At 40.2% G+C, this 27,439-nt stretch overlaps 1 protein-coding gene across 2 annotated transcripts; it reads right to left on the bottom strand.

Moving 5' to 3' along the window:
- Positions 1-83: 83 nt before the first annotated feature.
- Positions 84-27,439, bottom strand: RTCA (RNA 3'-terminal phosphate cyclase). Of its 2 annotated transcripts, XM_004582008.3 has the most exons (11): positions 27,227-27,439; positions 27,016-27,116; positions 25,393-25,536; positions 21,408-21,531; positions 13,376-13,434; positions 12,210-12,351; positions 11,893-12,017; positions 10,173-10,231; positions 5,649-5,743; positions 3,294-3,398; positions 84-1,359 (listed from the first exon to the last, which is right to left on the bottom strand). In XM_004582008.3, exons 1-11 carry the CDS (start codon positions 27,269-27,271, stop codon positions 1,258-1,260), a joined length of 1,101 nt encoding a protein of 366 aa, XP_004582065.2. In that variant the 5' UTR covers positions 27,272-27,439; the 3' UTR covers positions 84-1,257. The 2 variants fall into 2 exon arrangements, with proteins under 2 accessions (XP_004582065.2, XP_058515625.1); XM_058659642.1 differs by lacking the exon at positions 27,227-27,439 and having other exon boundaries at positions 25,393-25,551.

The raw sequence follows: 27,439 nt of genomic DNA, 5'->3' as shown, positions 1-27,439 counted from the left end.
TGCATAAATCCTTGGATATTATCAAACTTTACAAAGTGTTTTGTTTACTATCATACATTAATTAATAAAAATTCATAAATTAGGTACAGGTACTAGTTAGTAACAAGTACTAACAAAAAATAGAATATTCTAACAATAGCCACCTGCTAAATTAGGACATTTCAGTCAACAATAATTCACATACACAAGAGTGGTTTAATAAGATTATAGTAGAGGTGAAATATTCCCAAATTCCTAGAAATATTACTCTCTATTTGTGGTGAGTTGGTATACACACATCTGTCCCACTAGTACATAGCTTATACTATTATGTATAATGCATAAACTTTTAATGAAAACAAAGGACTATGTTTCTGGTGTGTGTGTGTATGGTTTCTGGCAGCAGCCCCAACCATCATTTTGATTGTATCAAAGGGCCACAGAGTTTGCATACCCTATTTACTTTGTGTAAGTATGCTCTGCTGTTTGCACAATGACCAAATCCTCTAACAACACATTTCTCTGAATGTACAGCAGTTCAGCAGCACACGCATGCATAGTCTAAAAGTTAATCTCTATATGGTCTCTCTCAAAATTTTTTCATTTTGTAATACTCACCCTTCTTCTTGCAATGATGTGAAATGTTAATTAAGAGAAGCATGTTACAGCTTCTCTTCAGCTCATCTATTCTCTGGTGCTTTGGGACTATTTTTAAATAAAACAAGTTATTTGAATACAGGTACTGCAGTACCACGACAGTCCATCTGATAACCTAGTCAGCTACTGACTCATGAGTGAGTGATGGTGTATACACAGAGCATAAAGGGATGACTCATACCCTGCAATGGACTTCATCGCAGGACTTAAAACGGCTTGCAGTGTAAACTAATGAATTATTTATGTCTTGGATTTTCCGTTTCATGTGTTTATATGATGGTTTCCATTAAAATCACAACAGAGAAAACATTAGTAATAGGATGACTACTATATACAAATTACAGATCCTGACTTTTTTACATAAAAAATTTTACTTCAGATATAAATAACATTTCACTTCAATACTTGAGTAATGAAATCAGCTATTATACATATTCCACCAACTCTTTTACTCAAAATAAGATCAATTTTTTGAGTATTTTCAGCAAATTAGAACACAATACATCCATCTTCTAACTTGCCTTTTAATAATTTATCTCATTCATTGTTTTGTAGTACTAATGTTTTTTTAAATGATTTAGTGTAAGACATCATTGAAGTGTCATTTATGAAACAAATATCCTATAGATGTGGATTCTTCAAACCAATTCCTTGACATTCAATAATGTAAGTGTCTTCAGAGGCATCATCTTCATCTTCTGATTTCTTCACAGTGAATTTAGCCTGAAAGCAGAACATTTAATGTGCAAGTTACATGAAGAGTGATAAGGAGGGAAGAGCACATAACTCCAGCTTACATATTTTACAAAAAAGATAGAGATGCAAAGATCAAATGATTCATGAGTTCGATCGCACAGAGACTGAACATACTTCATTCTAGAACTATGGTCCTTGTTCAAAGATATACATAGGATTGGGTCCCACTCCACGGTAATTGAATCAGAACCTCCAGAAAACAGCTATGACAAATATCTATTTTAAAATTTCAATTTTGATTATAATGTACCATCACTCCCTAGTCCTTAAAGATTCTCTCAAACATGAAGTGAAATATTGGTACTTTTAGTCAAGTATCAAATCACTCTTTAATCATCCTACGATGTTCTAGCCAGCTTAAATCCCTAAGGATATTATTCAAAACATCTAGTTCAGAGAAATTGGATTGGGAGGAGCGATGGTAGTGGTGATTAACAGCTTCCCTCATCCTCACTGGGCTTAACATTGTAGATTTCATTTGTTGGCTGAAGTCAACTTTAAAACATTTGACCTCTACCACTGTGTTTTGGGAAATGATAATTTTTTAAAGCTAAAGTGGTTAATGTAAACAGAACTGAAAGTCAAACAAATGAGCAGGCTGGCTGAATCTATGGCAAAGAGTTTTATAAGTAAGCCTAAATTTAAGGATTCTTTGAAATGCAGTTTGAAAATCATTTTCCTGGTTGAACAGTATATGTCTAGAAATTCTTTTCAATTTCAGTATTCTATGACAGTATTCTGACACACAATGGACATTAGCAATTATTACTTAAGGAATAAACACTGAATCTTGAGCTAGTTAACCAACATTTTAATGTAGTTAAATTTTTCAAATTATAAGCATGATGAAAATAAGGAACAAAAGTAACTATTATAGGAACTATTTTTAGTTTATATTTAAACTTATTTATAACTCAAAATGTAGAGTTGCAGGAAGTTATTAAGGGGATATGTGATCTTTCTCTGTCCTTTCTTCCCTATCATACTGATTTTCAAATAAAAACATGAATCTTTCAAAAACTTGAGAATCCTGCAGTAAAGATATAAGTTTTTAAGAATAGAATAGAATCTTTTTTTTACTAATAATCATAAATCTACTCTTCAGATTTAAAAGGTCTGGAAAATGTCAGAATTTCAGCAAATATTCTGTTTGAACAACAGAAATGATACGAAAGTCAGACCTTTAAAAATTTACATATTTACGTTTATAGTCAACGAGGATTCTCTTGTGAGTTTATTTCATTGTTCTAATCAAAACATCTTTATTACTCTGCAACACAGTAAAATACAGTGATGAATTGGGCTCTTAAGTTTGCTTTCAGGGTATGTTCAAATCCCAGCTCTACTACTAAGAAATTATGTGGCTGGGGGCAGACATGTAACGCAGTTGCTGAGACGCTATTTTGTGGCCTAAGTCCTGCATCTGAGTACCTAGGTCCAAGTCCTGATTCTGTTTCCTGCGTCCTGCTAAGACACACCAGGGGAGGCAGCAGATAATGGCTCCTGTACTTAAGTCCCTGCCACCATGTGGGAGATCAGATTGAGTTTTGGACTTTTGGCTTCAGCCTGGACAGTGGTTGGGGGCGGTGAACCAGTGAATGGAAGATCTCTGGCCTTTCCTTTCTGTCTTTCTAACAAATAAATATATATTTTTTAAAGAAACGATATAACCTTAACAACCTGATCGACTTTACTCATCATCTTTAAGATAGAATAAATAGCCACCCTCAATGGTTATACAGAGTATGGAAATTTAAAAAAAAACTGAGGAATTAGCTTAGTGTCTTACAGGAAGTACTCTGTGGCAGTAGCATTTCTGATTATTATTATTGAGTTTTCTGTTTTTAAAATGTGACCCAAACTGGCCACAATAAAGCTTATTTTTAAGACAGAATACTCACCTTTGCTAGTTGTTCAGCAAAATGTATAGCTGTTTGTGTATGGAGTGTAACTGGTCCTGTTTTTATTCTAGAAATGCCACTGGCTAATGCCATGAAAACAATCAGCTATTGAAAAAAGAACAGGCAAGAAACATCTCACACATTTGCTAATATCTGCAGTTACAATTCCATTGCTGTTCACAATGAAAACACCAGAAATGAAAATAGCTAAAAAAGAATTTGTTTCCCCCGAGTCTCCAGAAGTCATTAGAAAATTATTACAGACAAATAAAAATAAACCCAAAAACTTGCTTTACCCAAGTCTGTGGTGTGGTTCAGAAACACTTAGCAACAACTTTAAACATAGAATGTTTTTAATGTTTAAAAATAGATTATGGAATTGAAAAGTAATGTGTTAATTAGATCACTAACCAAGCTGGCAAGCGAAAGTTTCATTTACGCTCTAAAACAGGGATGAGAAAGTTTTTTTCCATCTCGAGCTACTACGACATCTATAACACCATTAATGGGTCAAACAGAAGGATCAACTTGAACATTTGCTCTCTATAGACTTATTGATTTTGAGCACAACCTGTAGTAACCTTGGCAGGGTTAGGTAAAACAATTTCACAGGCCTTAAACAGCCTGTGGGCTGGATGCTCCCCATCCCCATCTACAACTACATTATAAAAGAATACATAGAACAGCTCTGGCTAAGAAGGAAGAGACTAAAAATGACAGAAAATATCTTAAGAAAATGGTTAAAAGGATCTGTATTGTGGTGTAGCAGGTGAAGCCATGGCCTGTGATGTCAGCATCCCATTGGGTGTGGTTTGTGTCCTGGCTGCTCCCTTTCCCATCCAGCTCCTTGCTAATGACCTGGGAAAGCAGCAGCAGACAGCACAAGTGTTTGGGTCTTTGCCACCCACCTGGGAGACCCAGGTGGAGCCCCTGGATCCTGGCTTTGGCTTGTGTCCATCCTAGCCATTGCAGCCATTTAGAGAGTGAAGCAGTGGATGGGAGGTCTCTGCCTCTCCCTCTCTCTGTAACTCTAATGTTCAATTAAATAAATAAATCTTTTTTAAAAACTAGTGGGCCATGAAAATTTAGATCTTATTTGAAAATATTCAATAGCACTTCTCAGTGTGAGTCAATGTGTTCAGCTGGAGAGGTCAATGAAACATCCAAGAGATGTTGACAGACGAAGGGGTATATGAGCAAAGACTCCAAGAGGAGGTCAGGGATAGCAACACACATTTGGGAGTCATCAGCACATAGATAAGGATTTAAGCCATGAGACTGAATGAAAAAAATGGAGAAATATAGATCAATAGGCATGGATTGAGCTTAGGAGCTCTTCAAAAGTTAGAAACCAAAGAGAAAGCAACAATAAACTAGCAAAGGAGACTAGAAGATATGGCCAGTAAACCAGGAAGATGGCGGTATTTCAGAAACTGAGCAAAGAACATTTCAGAAAGAAGCAATAGAGGCTGTCACTGGGATACAATGTAGTAAGCTTCTGCGTGTGATACTGGCATCCCACTGCCCCATTTCCAATTCAGCTACCCGCTAATGAGCCTGGGAAGACAGAATATGGAAATTTTCCCAGTGGGAAATTTGGATGGAGTCCTGGTTCCTAGTTTTGGCCTGGCCCAACCCTGGCTAGTCACTGCAGTCACTTGGGGGTGAACCAGAGGACAGCAGAATGATTGTGTGTGTGTGTTTTATCTATCTCTCTATCTCTGCCTGTAATTCTTTCAAATGGATAAATTTTTACATATATATGTAAAATATATACATAAATACCAAATATATATATACATAAATACCAAATATATATATCTATAGATAAAATAAATTCCAAAAGAACATTTAAAAAATGTAAAGTAGGGGCTGGTTAGTGGTATAGCAAACTAATCCTTGGCCTGTGGGAACAGCATTCAATATGGGCACTAGTTTAAGTCCCAGCTGCTCTACTTCTGATCCAGCTCCCTACTTGTGGTTTGTGAAAGCAGTCAAGGATGGCCCAGGGCCTTGGGACCCTGTACCTATGTGGGAGACCTGGAAGAAGCTTCTGGGTTGGATTAGCTCAGCTCCAGCTGTTGTGGCCAATTGAGGAATGAACCAGTGGATGGAAGATTTTTCTCTCTGCATCTCCTCCTGTCTGTAAAATCTGACTTTCCAATACAAATAAGTATATCTTTAAAATATATATAAAAAATTTTTAAATGAAAATTTAAAAATCTTTAAAAATACATAAAGTTGGATTTGGTAATCAGTATCTGAAAGTTAGTAACCAAAATCTATATTTAGTCTAGTTTAAAATATTCAGATCTGATAGACTAGAACATTATTTATTAAAAAAACATGTCATACCTGGTCTTGCAGATACTCATCCACGGTACCACCATGTCGAAGATTTGCTAATAGCATCTCAGCAGCATCAATTCCAACCTTATCTGCATTTACACCTAAGGTAGGCACAGTGTAAAAAAATCACATTAGTAAGAGGCAAAACTTTTAATGCACCTCGGTTTACATAGGTATAATAAATTTTCAGGCTCTAAACTCACTCAATATACCTTCTGGAAAAGATTTTCAGTTATTCTGAGAGCTCTGAATATGCAAATACTTTGTATCTTTATTTGTACTTGAAGAAAAAACAGATTGCTTTGAAACTAAAAATTCAGCTAGTTTCTAACTATGACCCTATAATGCAGTGACTCAATTTAAAATTTTAAAGCTTACAATTTATGTATACAATCAGTCTGTAAGTAATTCCATCAGAACTAAAGAATTTTTTAAAAAGCAGAGAATTTTTTGGCTAAAACAAAACAAAACAAAACAAATAACATCCTCAGATTAAATAGTTTTAAAATATTAGCTTCAAGATGTGAACAGGTGTTGCCTTATTTGAAGTTGGAACACTTACCCTGTTGCCCTAACATCTACCTCTGCACACATAAGCTAAATCTCTAGTTTGACATTAAATAGAAAATATTTACCATCAGAAAGACTGAACTGTCAAATTATTCTTATAAGATACTTATTTTAGCTTTGCTTTTTTTTAGTTGCACTTATTTATGGAGTACAGTACAGGTAGTTAATACATGTATACAAAGTGTAATGATCAAACTAAACTAACTGGAATTTCTGTCTCCTTAAGTTACCATTTCTTTATCTTGGAAACTTTCAAATTCCTTTCCTCTAGGTATTTAAAAAAGACATATTCTTGTAAACTGTTCTGTATTGTACAATACCATTACTCAAATCTAACTAACCTTATTTTGGTACAAGGTATTTACTTTAAAAGAAATTCTTAGCTACAAATGAAAATGAAAATTTTAAAAAATGAGAATGTGGTTATTTTCTTCTATTTTATATTTACAAATTTAGTTGAGAAACCTTGAGAAAATGTCACCAAACAGTGGAATCCTTAACATTGTAACTTTGTTATTTCTGACAGAAACTACTAAAATAATATACCAAACTTAATCTCTGGGTGTAGAAGTATTTACATAACTGAATTAAATAGTTTGGAACATGTGCTATGAATGGGTATTTCTTGTATAAGCTAGTCTCTGCCATTTAATCTGCTACATGGGGGATAGAGAAAAAAAATAACTGTTTTCAAGTTATCCTAGAAACTACATAATATGTATAAAGTGGCTATGATCAAGACCACAGCATAATAGTACTGAGCACAGTATATACTGCATGTGTGGCATGCTGGATAATTCTTTTGTTAAGGAGAAAATAAAAAAAATGCTCATATATTACAGAAGCAAAGATTAATCAGATGCTAAGTTCTATGCTACAAAACAACAAAACTGAAACGAGTTCAGAAAAGGAAAAAATTATAGGTTCTAGAATAATTTTAAAAGTTTAGTTGTAGCATTATTTGTGGCCCATCAATGACTTAAGTGCTCCTTGAAAAATGACTAAAATTGGGATGGAAAACCATAAGGATAAAGAACAGCTGGCTTTGTTGTATTAAAAAGTGATGGGCGGCCCGGCGGCGTGGCCTAGCGGCTAAAGTCCTCGCCTTCAAAGCCCCGGGATCCCATATGGGCGCCGGTTCTAATCCCGGCAGCTCCACTTCCCATCCAGCTCCCTGCTTGTGGCCTGGGAAAGCAGTTGAGGACGGCCCAATGCATTGGGACACTGCACCTGCGTGGGAGACCCGGAAGAGGTTCCAGGTTCCCAGCTTCGGATCGGCGCGCATCGGCCCGTTGCGGCTCACTTGGGGAGTGAATCATCGGACGGAAGATCTTCCTCTCTGTCTCTCCTCCTCTCTGTATATCTGGCTGTAATAAAATGAATAAATCTTTAAAAAAAAAATTAGTCTGCTAAAAAAAAGTGATAGGCAGGCCCGGCGCTGTAGCCTAGCGGCTAAAGTCCTCGCCTTGAATGCACTGGGATCCCATGTGGGCGCCAGTTCTAATCCCGGCATCCCCACTTCCCATCCAGCTCCCTGTTTGTGGCCTGGGACAGCAGTTGAGGACGGCCCAAAGCCTTGGGACCCTGCACCTGTGTGGGAGACCTGGAGGAGGACTGGGCTCCTGGCTTCGGATCGGCACAGCTCTGGCCATCGTGGTCACTTGGGGTGTGAATCATCGGACAGAGGGTCTTCCTCTCTCTCTCTTCCTCTCTGTCTCTCTGACTTTGCAATAAAAATAAATCAATCTTTAAAAAAAAAAGTGATAGGCACATGAAAGCTTTCTGTTAAGTGGCACAGTATTTCTCAGAGCTACTCCTATTGCTTCCTACCCAACCTCCTGAACTGTAAATAAGGGTAAGAATGGCCCTAAATTATTACTGGCCACTACTGTTAGCAATGTCAATAACTGAATTGGCAATTAGAATTTATATAAAATTTTTACACTTGAGAATTTTGCTCTCAGTATCATGCTAGAAAAAGGAGCAAAGTCCTAACAACTTTTATTATTTTAATATTTTTCTTCTCATATTTTACAGGTTTCCAAAAACAGTCACAATTTTGCTTTACGAACAAAGTATTAGTTTTATGTTGTTGAATATATAATTTTTTGCTTACTCTTCCATTTAGTTATGTTCTTTCCTACAGGAGCAAAACAGTCTGGTAGTGGAGCTCTGTTTTCTTTCTATGGAAATTAACCTGGCTTATTTATTGTGAGACTTCTTCTATAATTCATGACATGTTTGCAATGTCCTAAAATAAATGCTTTGGCCTTCTCTGCAATCTGATAACCATTTTATATTTTCATCCTTTTAATAAGCAGAAGAAAAATTACTGGGAGTGGCGTGGAAACAACTCCCAGATGGTGCCAGGGCGCCACCTGTCTGCCAAGTACTATGAGTAGCCGTGCTGTAGACAATTCGGAAGTGGGAACGAAGCATACAGCCACCGCACAAACCATTAGAAGCTCAACCAGGGGTTCCGTGGCTGGCAAAATAATTTAAAATATTTTAACAAACAGAGGCATATCTCCTCTTCCTAATATGTCAAATTTTAAACAAATTTTCCTTTCCTGAAATCATTCAATATTTTTAAGTAGTCGGTATAATAACTGATGCAGGGGAGAACCATCAACAGACTTTAATACTACTAGATGAAGAGGCCAGGGCAGCACCACAGCAAGCTAATTCTCCAACTGTGGTGCTGGCATCCCATATGGGCACTGTTGCTGGCCCCAATCCAGGCTCTTGCTGACAGCTTGGGAAAACATCCGAGGATGGTCCAAGGTCTTGGGCTCCTATTCCCACAAAGAACACCCAGATGAAGCTACTGGTTCTCATGTTTAGACTCTAGAAAATTCTGTGAGAAAAGACCTAGACTTGTCAAAAGGTCAATATCATAAAAAGAAAAGGTAAAAGGGGAGAGGACATTGTGGTGTTGGGGTTTAGGGTGTCCCCGTTCTATATGGGAGTGCCTGGTTCAAGTCCCAGCCTCTGTGCTGCCAAGTCAGTCTCCTGCTAAATGGCCTGTGAAGCAGCAGATGATGGCCCAAAAAACAATGGGTTCCTGCTCTCCATGAGGAAGACTCAGATAGAGTTTCTAGTTTCTGGCTTTCCCTGGCCACCCCCGCTGTTCCAGGCACTTGGGTAGTGAACTAGAAAATGGTCACTTATCTCTCTCTTCATCACTGTCTTTCAAATAAATAATTTTTACACAATTTATTTATTTTTCTTGCAAAAGCAGATTTATAGAGAAACCATAACAGAGACAAAGATCTTCTGTCTGCTGGTTCACTCTCCAAATGGTCGCAACAGATGGAGCTGAGCCAATCCGAAGCCAGGACCCAAGGAGCTTCCCCTGGGTCTCCTAGGCAGGTGCAGGGTCCCAAGGCTTTGGGCCATTCGCAACTGCTTTGCCAGGCCACAAGCAGGGAGCTGGATGGGAAGTGAAGCAGCTGGGACATGAACGGTGCCCACATGGGATCCCAGCAGATGCAAGACAAGGATTTAGCCACTAGGCTATTGCGCCAGAACCATAAATAAATGTTTTTTAGAAATTTAAAAAGGTAAAGGGAGCATTGTGTATCAAAAGTAGACAACTTACATGAGCACCAATTTCTGTATGTGCTCCAAAAAGAAAAAGAAATCCCATATTGCTCTAAATATTTTAGAGAAATTCTTTGTGTCTGAGTATGTCTGGTATATCTGACTCTAACAAATTCTTCAGGTATAAAAGCAGTAAATGTGAGTTTTATTCTGCAGATATACATCCTGCAGTATTCAGAGGTGTGAGAATGATATCTGCAACACACATTGAAGTAGCTGAGAAATGCATACCCATATACCTAACAAAAGTTCATGAGTGGCTAGAACAGCAGTGTAATTAGACAATTTTCCAACAGATTTGAAATTTTTCAAGGTATAAAGCTGGGAGAAACACTGAAAGCTTAATTAACTCTATACCTCGTTTACCAAGTGACGATCCAGCAAACAAACAGCCAGTGGATGTCTCAGCAACAATGCTATGTAGGTAGGAGTAAAAAAAAATTACTATTATTTATGCTATAAATATGCTGAAATTGCATGCAAACACAGCCATGAGTGTTAAAGAGGCAGAATTAAATCCAGCCAACAAACTGGTAAAATAAAATTCTTCATCCATAGAGCAGAATAACTAATTATCTATCCGCTTTAATTGGGCCATTAATATCTTTCAGTGACTGATCAGGAAAGTTCCATTAGACTCTTTTTTTTTTTTCCTTTATTTCTTTTTCTTTTGTATTTTTTTCTGGTTTTTTTTTTATTCCATTAGATTCTAATCCATTCACAGGTAAATAAAATTTGCTCACGCATATCTCCCAAGTTAACATCTCACCCACACTAAGTAGTACTATGTCACAGGAGGCACAAAGCACTATAAAGTATTTTACGATTATCTTACAATAAAAGGCCTGTATGCAAGACTTTGATTTTGTGAGATAGCATTTTTCACAAAAAGTAAGCATTTGCTTTAAAACTGTCTATCAAAATTATGAATAAGAGACTCTGGAATGTATTAATAGAAGGGGAGGTGTTTGGTAGAGGAACTAAGATGCCATGTGGGATACACATATATACTCTCTATGCCCATAGATACTGTAGTATGATGTTTGGGTTTGAGTCCTGGTTCTACTTTCAATTCCAGCTCCCTGCTAATTCACAGCATGGGTGGTGGCATGTGATGGCTCAAGAATGTGGGTCTCTGCCATTCACGCACGAGGGAGGGGTTCCAGGCTTCTGCCTTCAGTGTGGTCCAGCCCAGGCTGCTGTGGGCATCTGGTATGTGAACCAGTAGATGCTACATCTCTGTCTCTCTCTCCCTCTGCATTTCAAACTATGAAAATAAATGAGTTTTTAAATTAAAATAATTAAATCTATAAAGGATACTTAATACTTTAAAAGCATCAATTACAAATGTCTATGACACTTAAATTTGTTAACTCTAATTGGGTTAAAATAATAGTTAAATTTCTTTTATAAATATCTATTTGTTTATTTGAAAGGCAGCTCTTCCATATGTTGGTTCATTCCTCAAATGGGGGCTACAGCTAGGGCTGGACCAAGAACAGGTCAGGAGCCAGGAGTGCACCCAGGTTTCCCACACAGGTGGCAGGCACCCAAGAACTTGACCATTTTCTGCTGCTTTTCCATACGTATTATCAGGGATCTGAACAGAAGCTGAGCAGACTGGGACTCAAACCAGCACTCTGATGTACCATGCTGGTGTTTGGCACTGCAGGTGGCGGCTTTAGCGGCTGTGTCACAACACCGGCCTCCTATATTCCTTTTTTAAAAGAGATCATTGCTGTATTTAACACTTACTTATGAATGTGTTTCACATTTGTCATCTTTAAAGGAACTGGAAATAAACCATAGGATCAGCTTCAGAGTCAAACTTCTGATTAACTTAAGCACTGAAGTTCACCAAATAAGTGAGATCTTATCAATGCAGTAAGAAGCAAATTAACCTCAGAAAAATCCAGAATAATAACTCATTATCTTGTTCTTTTTAGTAGGAATGTCCTTAAAAATATGCCTTCTTAAAACTGTAAATTTGAACAAAGACATTACAAATCTTTAATTGAAATGGGATAATTATTTCAGGGCTCTTAACTAATGCTTATGAAAAGGAATGTTATCTCACATTATTCCACTTCCATTGCCAAAAGCTTGGTCTTTAGGTTCCTGAACTGGCTGGATGTTAACATACAGATCCCTGATCTCCTTTCTGATGCATCTCACTGCCGCCGCCGCCATGTCTTTTGCTACCTATTTCAGCAAGTCAGAAAAACAGAATAAAACAAATGAATTACTTGGACAGCCATCTTCAGGCCTTCAGAGACACACAAAACTAGAATTTTTATGTATACTATTCAGAAATTTGATTTTCAAGAGTAGACAGAGCATTGAATTTTACCAAAAAAATTAAATAATAATATTAAAAGTCTTAAGACAACTTACTTTAAATGGCAAAACACCAGCAACAAAAGCTCTTCCATGTATCTTAGTCACAGAGCCACGGTCAGTTAAATTTATGGGATTCAACTGTTTAACTGGTGACATGCGAACAATCACTTCACCACCCCCTTTTGGGTAATAGCCCCTATGGAAAAGAGGACAAAAAATAGCACTGTATTAAGAAAAATAAAATTCAGTATTATAATGGAATAAAATATGAATGCTATCCAACCATGTAATTCACTAAGAGTTCTATTTCAGGTCTATGTGGCCTAATATGGCAGCTCTAAGATGCATGTAACTATTAAAATCAAATAAAATTTAAAAATTTAAAAATCAGCTTATTGGATGCACTAGTCATATTCCAAGTGCTCAACTTTCACATTTGGATATGGTGACTACCACAATGGACAGCATGCATAGGTAACATTTTCTTCAAATTAGCAAGTTCTACCTGATAGTGCTGTTCTAGAATTTATTTTGTTCCTGATATTTTCCAGACCTAAAACATTTTTGCACTACTCCAGAGGTTCAGAGATTCACAGTCACACAACAAATTACAGGTTTCATTAAAAGCATACAACAACAACAACAACAACAACAACAAAACCCACCTTGGATTTCTACTTTTTAAGACAGCAGAAGGATACCATGAAAATTCTAAAGTCCAAAGGTACAATGTATGTTTAAGGACTATCAAATCACGCAGTTGGAAGATACGGCATGCTGAGAGGAAGAAAGAGATGAGGCCGGCAAGGCAAACTGCGGCAGGACTGCACGCACTCACATGCCATCCACAGAAACTGAGCCGCGCTATCGTGAGGCAGCAGGGGCGCCCCAAAGAGAAATAACCCGAGTGCACTGTAAAGAGGCTGGCTGCCAGCCCCCAGTAGTCCCCAGCTTTGTCATTGGCTTAAAGTGACTGATGACTAAACAAGGATATGAGAAACAATAGATATGAAGCTGCCTTGGAGGGGAAATTCCTTTGAAAATATCTTTTTTTGAAGAAACAAACAAGTATCATATGTAGCTGCTTTCAAATCCTCGTGTCCCTGTTGTTTATTCTTTTTCAAAAAACAAGGTACAGTATTCTTTTAAGAAATACAAATGGGTTCCAGAATGACAGTTTCATAAGTTCCAATTTTTCAAAGGACTAATAAGCAACTTACCTCATTTTAATGTCACAATTAAATGTGAAACCAAATTTTTCAGCAATTGGCTTGAAAACCTGAAAAATGAATTTATTGTTACTTTAACCATCACTACTTGTGATTAAACAAAAGTGTTTTATACTGACCTAATAATTAGGCAGTGAAAGCAAATACTAAAATAAAATATGTGAGCTAATTCCATTTTCAAACAAAAAAATCAATGCATTTAAAAACTCAACATTTAGTCTATGCAGGAGGCATGACAGTCTATAGGGCGCTCTGGGGTGACCAGAGCAACCTCTGGCATACTTAACACTGGCTGGCAACAGGCCTAGTTGGAAAGCGTGGGGGAGGCCTTGGCTGCGTGGAGCCTACCACTAAGGGGCACAGGAACTGGAGGGAGGCTGAGTTCTGGTCGGGTCACAGTTGTAATCCCTTGGCACAAATATCAATTCGGCTTTGACGCACCATGCCGGATTAGACCACAGCACAGTTTGGTGCTCCGGAGGACCAGGATAGATGTTGGATGGGCTCGGCTAGGCCTCAACCCCATCTGAGCCATATATGAGATATATGTGGGTATGGACGAGCCGTGGCTGGGCTGAAACTCTCAACAGCAGGAACCAGAATGGATTGAAGAGCGGAGCTGGCCGAAGGACCTGCTGGAATGCGTGAAGCCCGACACCATGAAGGAGTCGGAGGGAGGAACCTGAACAGTTCCTCTGACACGACACTGACTCTACAAATAAACGCAGGAAGCATGGAGGTAAATAACCCAGAAGAGGCTTTGGAATGTGACCCACTGGCATACACTTGGCTCGGGTTGGGGCAGACCAGGCTGAGTCGGTTCACGTCATCCACTGGCAAGCCCAAGTGCTGAAACTGTGTGGGGGCCTGGCTGGGTTTGGTTGCGATAAAAAAAAAAAAAAAAAAAACAGTACAAAACACAAAATGCCAAGGTGAAATGGCCTGTGCTAGTAGGGAATGCAACACCCGACCAGCACTCCTCCCACTGGTTTAGGTGAGGGACGAGAGTGTGATGGGCAGAGCCGGGGAGAGATGCGATACTCATTGGTTCCAATAGAGGTCGGGGCTCAGAAGAGAACCAACCCAGGGGTTAAAACCATCAGCTGATCGGAGTGATGGACGGTGGCGGGCACTGTGCTTACTAGTAGTACATGTAGGAGCCTGGACTGGGAATGCCTCAAAGTTTTTTTTTTAGGGGGATTCCCCTGAACAAAATGGAGGAATCAAAGCATTAACCAAGAAAAGATGGAAAATGGAGTAGATGAATCAACCACCTCAGCTTTATGCTTCCAGCGGAAAACTGGACAAGGGGAAACCCTAAGATGGACTATGTCAATCAGTGGACTCTGCACCAGCCTCATCATACCTGGACTGTTGCTGATGATATGTTGGAGCTTCTAATTGATCGAGGTGACGCTCTGCTGGCTTTGCCTACAAACCTGAGAGGGCCTCCCTAAGAGGCCGTTGAACTTGAACTGGACAAGTGGGATGCTGGACTCTGTATGGCGTAAACTTTTAATTAGGGAATCTCAACGGAACTTGAGCTGTGGTTATGCATCAAGGTGAAGGAATTCATGATGGGGGAAGGATTTGGGGTGAAGGGGGGGAATCCCAGTACCTATGAAATTGTGTCATGTAATGCAATGTAATTAAAGAATAAATGAATATTAAAAAAAAAAAAAAGAAATCTGCAGAAAAAAAAAAAAAAAATAAAAACTCAACATTTAGTTCATCAGAGTTATAGTAAGTCTATATATATTAAAAAATTAAAACTCAGCATATTGCCCATGGTTATATTATTTGAGAGGACAGTATTTCCTAACCCTTCCCAATATAACAATATATTAAAAATCAGAGTATTGGTTAACTATCCTGTCTTCTCCATTTTTAATAAAATTGAAATCTCAAAGTACATACAATTTTATGACCCTTATTTTCCCAAATAACATTATAAACAAGCATTTTCTTGACAAAAACTCTTACTAAATAATACGTGAATAACTTGAATTAACCATTCCCCAAAGTTTTCATGGTATACAATGGCAATGATACTATAGCATTTAATGTTTTGCTTAAATACCTTTACTATTGATCTTTTTTTTTTTTTTAAAGATTTTATTCATTTTATTACAGCCAGATATACACAGAGGAGGAGAGACAGAGAGGAAGATCTTCCATCCGATGATTCACTCCCCAAGTGAGCCGCAACGGGCCGATGCGCCGATCCGATGCCGGGTACCTGGAACCTCTTCCAGGTCTCCCACACGGGTGCAGGGTCCCAAAGCATTGGGCTGTCCTCGACTGCTTTCCCAGGCCACAAGCAGGGAGCTGGATGGGAAGTGGAGCTGCCGGGATTAGAACCGGCGCCCATATGGGATCCTGTGGCTTTCAAGGCAAGGACTTTAGCAGCTAGGCCACGCTGCTGGGCCCTACTATCGATCTTTTAGTACGTTTTGTAATCCATAACTAGGGAAATTTCCTTGACACAGAATTACTGGGTGAATAGAGAATAACTTTCATTAAAGACCAAATTGAGTTTAAAAAGACAATACCATTTATTAAAATGGCAATATTCCAGAAAAAAGGTGGTATCTAAACCTGAGGTCTAAGGTAACTCTCAGATCTAGAACCTTACTAATTCCTCAGGGTTACCTTCCACGTATACAAGAGGTATGTTCATTTTTTTTAAGTCAGAAGAAAATTAAAAACAAAAAACCCTGAGGTTATTAAATGTATACTATGATGCAGAACAGCTAGAATTGTCATATGGTGATGATGAAAATGCAGAACGTTGATCCGCTCTGGACGCTTGTTTCTCCTAATGTTAGCCATACACTTACTATAATAAGCCAGCAATACCATTACTGGAGATTTACCCAAGAAAATGAACACATATTTAACTAACAGCCTGTACATAATATTAATATTGATTTTATTTATAATTGCTCAAAACTGAAAAAACAACAAATATCATTCAACAGATGACTGGATAAACAAAATAATACATCATTTGAAAAAATTACCACTTGACTCTTAAGGTTTTATAACTAACTTAGATGAATCCTCATGTGTATTAGAATAAACAAAAGAACCAGGCGCTCAGGTTACCTACGGATTATTCATGTTATGTGACATTCTGGAAAACAGGCAAAACTGACAGACAAGTGGATGTCAGGGTTTGGGGTTTGGGGGGCAGGACTCATAACAAAGGAATCGTGGGGTGAGATGGTTTGGAAAGTAGTGGCACCATTCATTCATCTAGATGGTTGGGGTTGGCTGGATGTTTGTCAAAAATCACACAACCATACTTGCCACCTCTCTGCACCACCACTGTACAAGCACACCATGAGTGAGTTTTCTCACTATAAAGGTTTTTGAGGTGGGCATTTGTGGCACAGCAGTCAAGACATCCTGTGGACACAAATTCCCAGCAGACTGCTTGGATTCCAGTCCCTGTTTCACCCTATATCCAGTTTCCTATGGATGGGCACTCTGAGAGGCAGGGGATGGCTGAAGCAAATGGGACCCTCTTACCCAGACAGAAAACCCAGGTGGAGTTCTAAACAAACACATTTTTTTTTAAATTAAAAAAAATTTTTTTTAACTGTTGGAGTTTTTCTAAAGTGTAATTCCTGCACCCAGGAAATAACTGGTTCAGCGCTGTGGTGCAGGGCGTGAAAATTGCTGCCAGAAATGCTGGCATCCTGGTTGGAGTGCTAGTTCAAGTCCTAGTTAGTCTGTATCTGACTTAGTTTTCGGTTAATGTGTCCAAGAAGGCAGGAAAAAACAGTCCAAGTTTTTGGTCCCTTATTACCCACAAGGGAAACCTAGAAGGAATTCTTGGCTCCTAGCTTTACCCTGGCCCAAGCCTTGCATGCTGCAGTCATTTGGGCAGTTAACCAGTATAAGGAAGATTTTCTGTCTCCCTGCCTTACAAATAAATAACTAAACAAATCTTTTTTTAAAAAATTGTATTATTGGAAGATGCAAGATGGTGGAATAGGGTAACGACACATTTAAACAGATAGAGAAATATTAGCCAGTGTGAAGCAGAGAGGACACATTCCAGGAAACAGGAGAGGACAGAAGAAGGATACCTGGAGACTGACAGACACAGGAAAGCAGCAGACAAAATGGTGTGGTGTTGCAGGGACTGATACCCAAGCAGCATTCAGCAAACGGCAATCTGAACTCCACCAGCAACAAGGTGAGAAGGGACTTTCACTGGGAGCCCCAGAAGTGAAACCAAAGAACTATCCTGTTGTTCTGTTTGATTTGACAGGAGCAGAGAGAGTAGCAGGTCCCAGACAGGCAGTGCAAGAATAGAGTGGATTTCACAGCCCAGTCCACCTCCTAGAACCCAATTAGGTGCCATTTTGTTTAAGGAGGCAAGGGCTATAGACCATAGTGTGCATGCACTGAGCTAGAGATGAACTCATTTCTGACTCAGTGAACTGCAACAACGTGGCATCCTACAGGTTCGACCCAAGACAGATCCAGGTAGCCCTCAGACCTGACGGCCAGCAGATTAAAAACTCTAGCAGTGGCATGTCAGGCACAATTTTGTACAGTGTGACAGAGAATTTAAGACTGCAGGGGACAACAGTGAGTTGCGCATGCACTAAGCTAGGCAAGACCTCACTTAGCTTAGTGGATTTCACTGGTCCCACAGGAAAATAATACCAACTACGGCATTGTACAGGTCAAAATAGGTCCTTGTGGCACCCAGACCTAATGGCCAACAGATTCCTGCAAGATCACCACCAACAACTACCTAGCTACATAGGATACCTGGTGTCTCTCTAATCTTTGGACCTTCTCCAACCGGAAGTGGGAGAAAGGTTGTATAGAAAACGGTGCAACCTCAGTAGAGTATCACAGGAGGTAGAGACTGGTAAGCCAGGAGCTAGGGCTACAGAAACACTGGTGGAAATCTAACATAAAAACCCAGACCTGGAACTCACTGGAGGGAATGGAAAAAATGACTGACAACAAAGAGCCGTGTACCAACTGCAATAAGTAAAATCGCATTGTAGACCTGTGGGTGACACAGCTTAGAAACCTGCCCCAAGAAGAATCTGACAACCAGAAGTACAGTGACCAAGAGCAAAAGAAGAGACAAAAGCACATGAATATTACTGAAGACTCCCCTGCAAAGGAGCAAAGCCCCTTGCCAACTTCAGAGTTAACTGTGGAAGACATCAAGAAAATAGGGGATACAGAATTCAAAACACTTCTCATTAAGCTTCTTATCAACAACAAGAAGCCCATAAAGCAGGCATTCAAGGAATATGTAATACTAGAAATAAATCAAATGAAAGCTGATATATCAGAAATGAAGAAGACAGTGGAGCAAATTAAAAGTACAGTGGAGAGCATCCAAACTAAAATGAAGGAGGCAGAAGAAAGAATCTCAGAATTGGAAGATATTTCCTGTCACCAGGGGAAACAAACAAAAAGCTAGAAGCAGAGCTGGATCAGACCAAAAAAAAGTATTCAAGAATTGAAAGACACTATTAAAAGGCCAAATTCAAGAGTTATGGGAGTCCCAGAAGGTACATAAAGAGAAGTTACGTTTACAAATGTATATAATGAAATAATAAGGGAAATTTCCCCAATCTGGAGAAAGAATTGGGAAACAACATCCAGGAGGGTCACAGAACTTCCAACAGGCTTGACCAAAAGCGATCTTCACCAAGACACATGATAATCAAGCTCTCTTCAATCGAATTTAAGGAAAAGATCCTTAAATGTGCAAATGAAAAAAATCAACTGACCTATAAAGGAATGCCAATTAAACTCACAGGAGACCTCTCAAAGGAAACTCTACAGTACAGAAGAGAATGGAGCAACATATTCCAGATTCTAAAAGAAAAAAATTGTCGGCCCAGGATAACGTACCCAGCAAAACTTTCCTGTCTTTGAAAATGAAATAAAATTCTTCCACAGTAAAGAAAAGTTCAAAGAATATGTCTCTTCCAAACCTGCCCTACAAAAGATATTTAAAGATGTTCTCTTGACAGAAAAGAGGAATAGCACTTACAAAAACCAAAGGCAAATGCGAAGAACATCCCAATAAAATAACAGAAGACTAAATCAATGAACAACCCATTGCTAAATGACAGAACCAAATTACCACCATACATATTAACCCTGAATATAAATGGCTTAAACTCATCAATCAAACATTGTGGATTAGCAGACTGGATTAAAAAACAAAACCCATGTATTTGTTGCCTATAGGAGACACATTTCACTAACAAAGATCAGCGGAAATTTTATCTCATGGATTTTGACTTTTTTTTGTCAGTTCCATCTCTTCAAAACACTTTCTTCTCATTAAATTCTTCAATGACTCATAGATCATACACAAAGATCATTTTCTTCAAGGTTCTTGATTTTCTTTTTCATTTAGTCAGCAACACATTAGTCATTCAATAGCATGTTATTTAACTTCATGGTGTTGTTAATTTCTTTTTTCTTCATGATGTTGATTTTGTTTTGTGGTTTTTCATTTAAAGGCATGTATAGGAATTGTGTAATGGAGACTATCATATCCGGATGTGAGGATACAATGCAGCATGCATCTCTACTTCCAGACAAAGATGGACTCCAAATGAAACTGTTTACTATATCTTGACAGTAGGATGTTGGGCTCTCTGCCATTGTCCATGCCCAAAATCACTGAAAAACTATACTATAGTAATGATACAGGGGAACTCAGTGAGGCGGGAGAGGATTTAGGGTAGGGATAAAGGAAATCCCAGGGCTTATGGAACTGTATCATAATGGGCCCAGCGGCGTGGCCTAGTGGCTAAAGTCCTAGCCTTGAAAGCCCTGGGATCCCATATGGGCGCTGGTTCTAATCCTGGCAGCTCCAATTCCCATCCAGCTCCCTGCTTGTGGCCTGGGAATGCAGTTGAGGATGGCCCAAAGCCTTGGGACCCTGCACCCTCGTGGGAGACCCAGAGGAGGTTCCTGGTTCCCGGTTTCGGATCAGCGCAGCACTGGCCGTTGCAGCTCACTTGGGGAGTGAATCATCGGATGGAAGATCTTCCTCTCTGTCTCTCCTCCTCTCTGTGTATCTGACTTTGTAATAAAAATAAATAAATCTTTTAAAAAAAAATATATAGGAACTGTATCATAAAGTGATAATAATAAGTAAAATTTAAAAAAATTTTTTTTGTTTTATTGGGCCCAGCATAATAGCCTAGTGACTAAACTCCTCGCCTTAAATATGCTGGAATCCCAGATGGGTACTGGTTCATGTTCCAGTGGCCCTACTTCCCATCCAGCTGCCTGCCTGTGGCTTGGTAAAGTAATCAAGGATGGCCCAAAGCCTTGGTACCCTGCACCCGTGTGGGAGATCCAGAAGAAGCTCCTGGCTCTTGGCTTTGGATTGGCTCAGTTCAAGCCATTACAGCCATTTAGGGAGTGAAACACCAGATGGAAGATCTTCCTCTCTGTCTCTCATCCTCCGCTGTCTATCTGACTTTCCAATAAAAATTTTAAAATCTTAAAAATTTTTGTATTATATACCAACTGAGATATAATTTGTATAGTTACACTTCAGGTTTTCTTTTTAAATCAACATTTATTTACTTGAAGAGGCAGAACAATAAAAGAGAATCATCCATCTGCTGATTCATTCCTCAAATGATCCTGCACCCAGGGCTGAGCCAGACCAAAGCCAGGGGCAAGAACTCAGTTCTGGTCTCCAATACACCAGACAGAGGTCATCTACTGTTGCTTTCCAGGGACATGAGCAGGAAGCCAGTTCAGAAGTCAGGTTCAAAGCAACACTCCTAAGTGGTGCCTTAACCTATTGCACAACGCTGGCCCCTACGAAGGAAATGTTTTAGAGAATTCACTATTGTAACACAAAAAAAAACCAAACCAGACATTACACAGAAATAAGCAGGAAGTAACACAAAAACATTCAGGGTATATTTAAAGAGAAAGAATGAATTTAGGAAAATATATAAGATCATCTTAACTTGTCAACAACAACAAAAGCCCTTACCATCATCGTGTAATCTATCTGTGGTGCCATTTCAGCATTAGTTCCCCCTTTCAGACGAAGTTCAGATGGAGAAGCAGCAAAGAGAACACAGGGCATTGAGACCTGCATCAAGAGGCACACACTCCTAAGGAGAATTCAGAACAGGATGAACTGCACCTTATCCTTTTTAAAGTCTCAAGAAAGTCATAATATTATACATCAATATTAGCTGAAGCAAAGTAAACTGAGAAGTTAAAAAACACTTCAGGGTCTGGTGAAACTCAAAAGTAAGTATTGGTTTCAAGTGACAAGCAAAAATTGCTTTAAATTCAACACAAAATACATCAGCTGCGTGATCCTGCATAAGTTCTGACACTTTTCTTCATATGACAAAGAAGTTAAAAAAAATTAAAGACAAAACTTGTTCAAATGTCAAAGTATTCCTGAAAGTAGTAATTTATGGAAATGTGTTTTCAAAAGTCAAGGATCTAGAAATATTCAACTGATTATGTCACTACCATGCACAGCTCACTGTTCTGGTATCAACTTAAAATATAGTTTCTTACCATCTTCAAGTTCATGATATGACAGAGTAATATTTTATAGACTAATAACTGAATATTTCACAAGAAAATGTTTCAGGGAAATATTCTTGCTTCTATGTATGTGGTCCTATAATCAAATAATGCAAGAAATCACTAGAAATGGTTATATTATATGAAAAATTTTATGTGCTATTATTTCCCTCCTTCAAAGTCAAGAAAAAGCAATCATTTTCATAAATAGATTGTAGCTTGAAACGGAAATCAACATGCCTTTACATACCAAAACTTTCACTTTTTAATCTGAAATGGTCATTGATTTATTTTTGTTGTTTGAAAAGTAAGAGGAGACAGATCCCTTCCATCTACTGGTTCACAACCCAAATGCCTCCAATAGAAAGGGCTGGGTCAAGCCGAGGCCAGAAGCCAGAAACTCAATGTAAGTCTTCTACACAGGTGCTGGGGACCCAAGGGCTGGGCGAGCAACTGTTGCCTGTGAAGATGTCCATCAGCAAAAAGCTCAAATTGGAAGCAGGCCCAGCGCCAGAACATGCCAGAACACGGTTGCTGCAATGTAAGCTGTGGGCAGCCTGCATTTCACCACTATTTCAAATGGCTGCCTCCTTAACTTCTTTTCTTTTTAAAGATGTATCTTCCATAATTTTATTTGAGAAGCAGAGTTACATCGAGAAGAGACAGAGAGAGAAAGATCCCCCATGTACTGGTTCTCTTTCCAAACGGCCACAACAGCTAGAGTTGTGCTGATTTGAAGCCTGGAGCTTCATCTGGGTCTCCCAAGTGAGTACAGGGTCCCAAGGACTTGACCCATTTACCTCTGCTTTATCAGGCAGTAAGCAGGGAGCTGAATTGGAACTGGAGCAACCAGAACAAGAACAGATGCCCATATGGATACCGGCACTGCAGGTAAAGGTTTACCTTAATAAACCATAGCACTGGCCTCATTCCTAACTTTCTTATGACAAAGACACAATGCACTTAACTGAAAAGTCTCTTTTATTAATTCATTAATTTAGTTAATTATCAAATTCATTAATTAAAAATATATTTATTGGGGGCCAGCACCATGGCACAGCAAGCTGAGTGTCAGAGTACCCGTTCAAGTCCAAACTGCTTCACTTCTAATCCAGCTCCCTACAAATGGTTGAGAAAACAGTGGAGGAAGGTCGAAATCCTTGGCCTCCTGAACCTATATGGAACACTTGGAAGAAACTTTTTTTTTTTTAATTGTTAAGTCAGCTATAGAGAGGAGGAGAGACAGAGAGGAAGATCTTCCATCCATTGAATCACTCCCCAAGTGGCCTTGGGGCTGAGCAATGGCTGGTGCTGCGCCGATCCGGAGCCAGGAGCCAGGAACTTCTTTCCAGGTCTCCCACGAGGGTGCAGGGTCCCAAGGCTTTGGGCCATCCTCGACTGCTTTCTCAGGCCACAAGCAGGGATCTGGGTGGGAAGTGGAGCTGCCAGGATTAGAACCAACACCCATATGGGATCCCAGCATGTGCAAGGCAAGGACTTCAGTCGCTAGGCTACCATGCCAGGTCCCTGGAAGAAACTCTTAACTCTTGGCTCTTGGCTTTGGGCCAGCCCAGCTCCTGCTGTTGCAGTCATATGTGCAGTGAACCAGTAGATGGAACATCTTTCTGTCCCTCTTTCTCTCTCTGTAACATTGCCTTTCAAAAAAAAAAAAACCTTTTAAGAGATACTTATTAATTGTATTTGGTAACGGAAGATTAACATGTATCCAATGTAACTTCCATTCTCAAGAAGTTGACCCCAGTAGCAAATGATAAAAACTTAGAAATACTCAGTTTACCACAGGTTTACAACTACTTAGTTTATTGCTTATTTCTTCTGTACTGCAGTAACAGGGGTCACAAAAAAGTGTCATAAAAAATGAACTAGTAGGGCCCAGCGCCATGGCCTAGCAGCTAAAGTTCTCGCCTTACATGCACCGGGATCCCATATGGGCGCCGGTTCTAATCCCAGTAGCTCCACTTCCCATCCAGCTCCTTGCTTGTGGCCTTGGAAAGCAGTTGAGGACGGCCCAATGCTTTGGAATCCTGCACTCATGTGAGAGACCTAGAGGAGGTTCCAGGCTCCTGCCTTCGTATTGGCGCAGCCCCGGCCATTGAGGTCACTTGGGGCGTGAAACATCAGATGGAAGACCTTTTTCTTTGTCTCTCCTCCTCTCTGTATATCTGCCTTTCCAAAAAAAAAAGTAAAGTAAATCTTTTAAAAAATTCATCATTCTTCCAGGTCTTCTCCATGAAAGGAAGGGATGCTCAGAAAATGATAAACTATTAAATATCCAATTAACTTAACTATTAAATATCCAATTCCTGGGGCAGGTACCTGGCACAGTGCTTAAGATGCTTAAGATGCTACTTAGAACATCCACATGCAGGCTCCACTTCTGATTAGTTTCTTGGTAATGTGCACCCTAGGAAGCAGCAGGTGATGGCTGAAGTGCTTGGGCCTTGCCACCCAGTGGGAGACCCAGAACGATTTACGGATTCAACTTAAGCCCAGGTGGGCCCTGGCTACCTCGGACATTTGGGGAATGAATGAGCAAAAGGAAGCTCTCTCTTTCAGCGGGAGGGGAGGGGAGAATTCCCAACTGCAAAAAAAAAAAAAATCAGGATTATATCTAATTCTAAACAAGCTTATAAAAGTATCTACTGAAAGACAATAAAAATGTTTAGTTGCTTAAACTAAAAATAATACAATGTGGTTCACTGTTAGCTATAGACTAAAAACTGAATTTTCTATAATGCAAAGACTACAAAAAAATGAAAACTCATTTTGATATGAGTTATTCACTTCTAAATAACAAAAAGTAAAGAAACAACTAAACTACATCATGCTATATAGACATATAAGAATATTCCAGGTACAGTAATAGCCACAATCGAGCAATTAGGTCCCCCAAATTTGACATACATTGCCGCCAACCCTGAAAAGCAAGTGTCTTATCTGCCTTTTAAAAGTGGGAAAACAGGCGTGGCACGAAAGTAAAGTCCTTGCCTTGCATATGCTGGGATCCCATATGGGCACTGGTTCGTGTTCTGGCTGCTCTACTTCCCTTCCAGCTCCCTGCTAGTGGCCTGGGAAAAAGCAGTCGAGGATGGCCCAAGGCCTTGGGATCCTGTGCCCACATAGGAGACCAAGAAGAAGCTCCTGGCTCTTGGCTTCAGATTAGCTCAGCTCTGGCCATTGTGGCCATGTGGGGAGTGAACCAGCAGATGGGAGATCCTTCTCTGTGTCTCTCCTCCTCTCTGTAATTCTGACATTCCAATATAAATAAATAAATCTTTAAAGAAAAAAAATAGAGGGAAAACTGAAGTACAAAGAGGTTAAACACCTTGCTCAGAAGATGATAAAACTTGGTTCTGAATTCAGGCCTAATTCCAACAGCAATACTTTCATGAAATATGAGCGATACATACCCTGCTGTCTTGGTATCTGCGGTATGGATGCCACCTTTGATCTTTTCGGGCGTAAAGCTTATTTCTGTTGAGCCGATTTCTGCCCCCTCCAGTTGCCCATCACACAAATCTCGAATCATTTCCAGTCCAGATAAATGTTGAGGCCTTCAGGTCATAATACTGCATCAAAATGTGTGCATTCAGACTGCCTATATTCCCTCTTTTTATGACACACTTACAAAACCATAATGGCAAGCAAACAGCAGCAAGTTCTAACCATGTTCAGTGCCACATCGTCAGGGTCAGAGCTTCAAGGTTTTAAGATTTAAGCACCTAGACCATCTGCTAGTAGGTGTCATTCTAAGGCTTCCTTACAAATTATTTTGTCTTTGAACACACACACGGATGTACAATTGTTACAAACTGGAAGTGTACAAAGGAGAAAAATCAATAAAGGTATTTGAAAGCCGACAGTCCCACTTGCATTTCACTGAATAATCCATGGCACTTGCTATGGCCAAAGTTGTATTCCCCTCAAATTGTTATGTTGAAGCCGTAATTTCTAGTACTTCAAAATTTGCATGCATAAAGGTAATCCTAAAACTTTTCCGAAAATGGAATTAAGGTTAAGTTTATTTTGAGGCCAAAAAAAAAGAAAGAAAAAAGCTTGAAATCAGTGCACATTAAGGGTATTGAAAAGCTTGTGGAAATGTACATTATGGAAAAATATGCATGAATTTCAAAAATTTTCTGCACCAAAATAAACTTGCTTTTAGTCCCATTTCCTCTGACCGCCACCAGGGGCATGTGGCACAGAGAAGAGACAGCAGCGTGGAGATCCTTGTTCAAGCCAAGGCTAAAAGCCAGGACAGATCTCTCCCTCTGAGGAAACTGCCAGCACCTTGATGTTGGACTGACAGCTTGGAGAACTGTGAGACTATAAATTTTCACTCTTGAAGCAACCCAGTCTGGGGTGTCCTGCACACTAATGAAATGGATCACTATACTGATGAACTGCATGGCGCTAACAACTGCGGCGACAAAGCAACAGCTGCTCACATGTATGACTATCAGTTCCCGTAATCATTCCCAAAAACTGTGCCTGAGAGAATAACAGATAGCTCATCTATGAAGATAGTATACAGAACACACCAATGAATGAGTATGGCTTCAACTTGGGGCTCGTCCGCGCAGGTGCATAACAACACCTGACACCCATCTACCTAGCAGGAAAAATCCAGAAGAGCAAGCACCATGGCATTTGCCTCTTCGCAACAGACAACTCTGGTCGCTTCCAGGGACCCATCCCATCTGGGGCTCCTTTCCTATTCTTTAATTCTGAACGGCAGCACAGCACGCGCTGGCTCCTAGGTGGATTTCCTCGGCTAGTAGGTGTCTGACTCCTGCACTGAGTTGCTTCCCACACGCCCAGTGAGCAGAGGAAACGCTAGGAAAGACATCTCTTTAGCCCACACAACCAGGCCACAGTCCACCTGCAGTGTCGGGACGCGAGACCTGCCTTGCCGGCACCTCGCAGCTTGCACCGCTGCGACACCCAAGCGCACCCCCAGCCCCTCGACCCTCCAACCCCGCACCCCCAGCCCCTCGACCCTCCAACCCCACTCCCCAACGTGCCCGAGTTACCTCAGGCCCGGCGTGCTGCGGCCCGCCCGGATCTTCTGCACGCGCAAAGGGAGGCCCAGGAGACAGCTCAGGGCCGTGGACACCCTGAGGATCTGGCCGCCCTGCAACGGGTGAGGCGTGGGGAAGCAGGGACTGAGAAACTGGGCAGCCACAGCTCCGCCTCCCGCCGCCTCGCAGGCAGCCCGGCCGCTCGCGGCGGCTCGGCACTCACCCCTTCCATGATGCCGCCGTCCACCTCGACCCGCTGCCCCTCCATGGCAGGCCACCTGACGCCCGGTCCGCAGCAGCAGAGCCTCCTCCCGAGCCGGAGACCCCCGAGAGACAGAACCGCACCCCTCAGCCTTCAAAACTCAGCTCACCCTCCGGCGCACCGGCACGGAGACGGAAGGCGGAAGAAGCGCCACCTCCCCCGGAAACTGGATCA

This window comes from Ochotona princeps, chromosome 2 (assembly GCF_030435755.1).
Source record: "Ochotona princeps isolate mOchPri1 chromosome 2, mOchPri1.hap1, whole genome shotgun sequence".
NCBI classification, from domain to species: domain Eukaryota; kingdom Metazoa; phylum Chordata; class Mammalia; order Lagomorpha; family Ochotonidae; genus Ochotona; species Ochotona princeps.
This window is presented reverse-complemented; position numbering and strand designations above follow the sequence as displayed.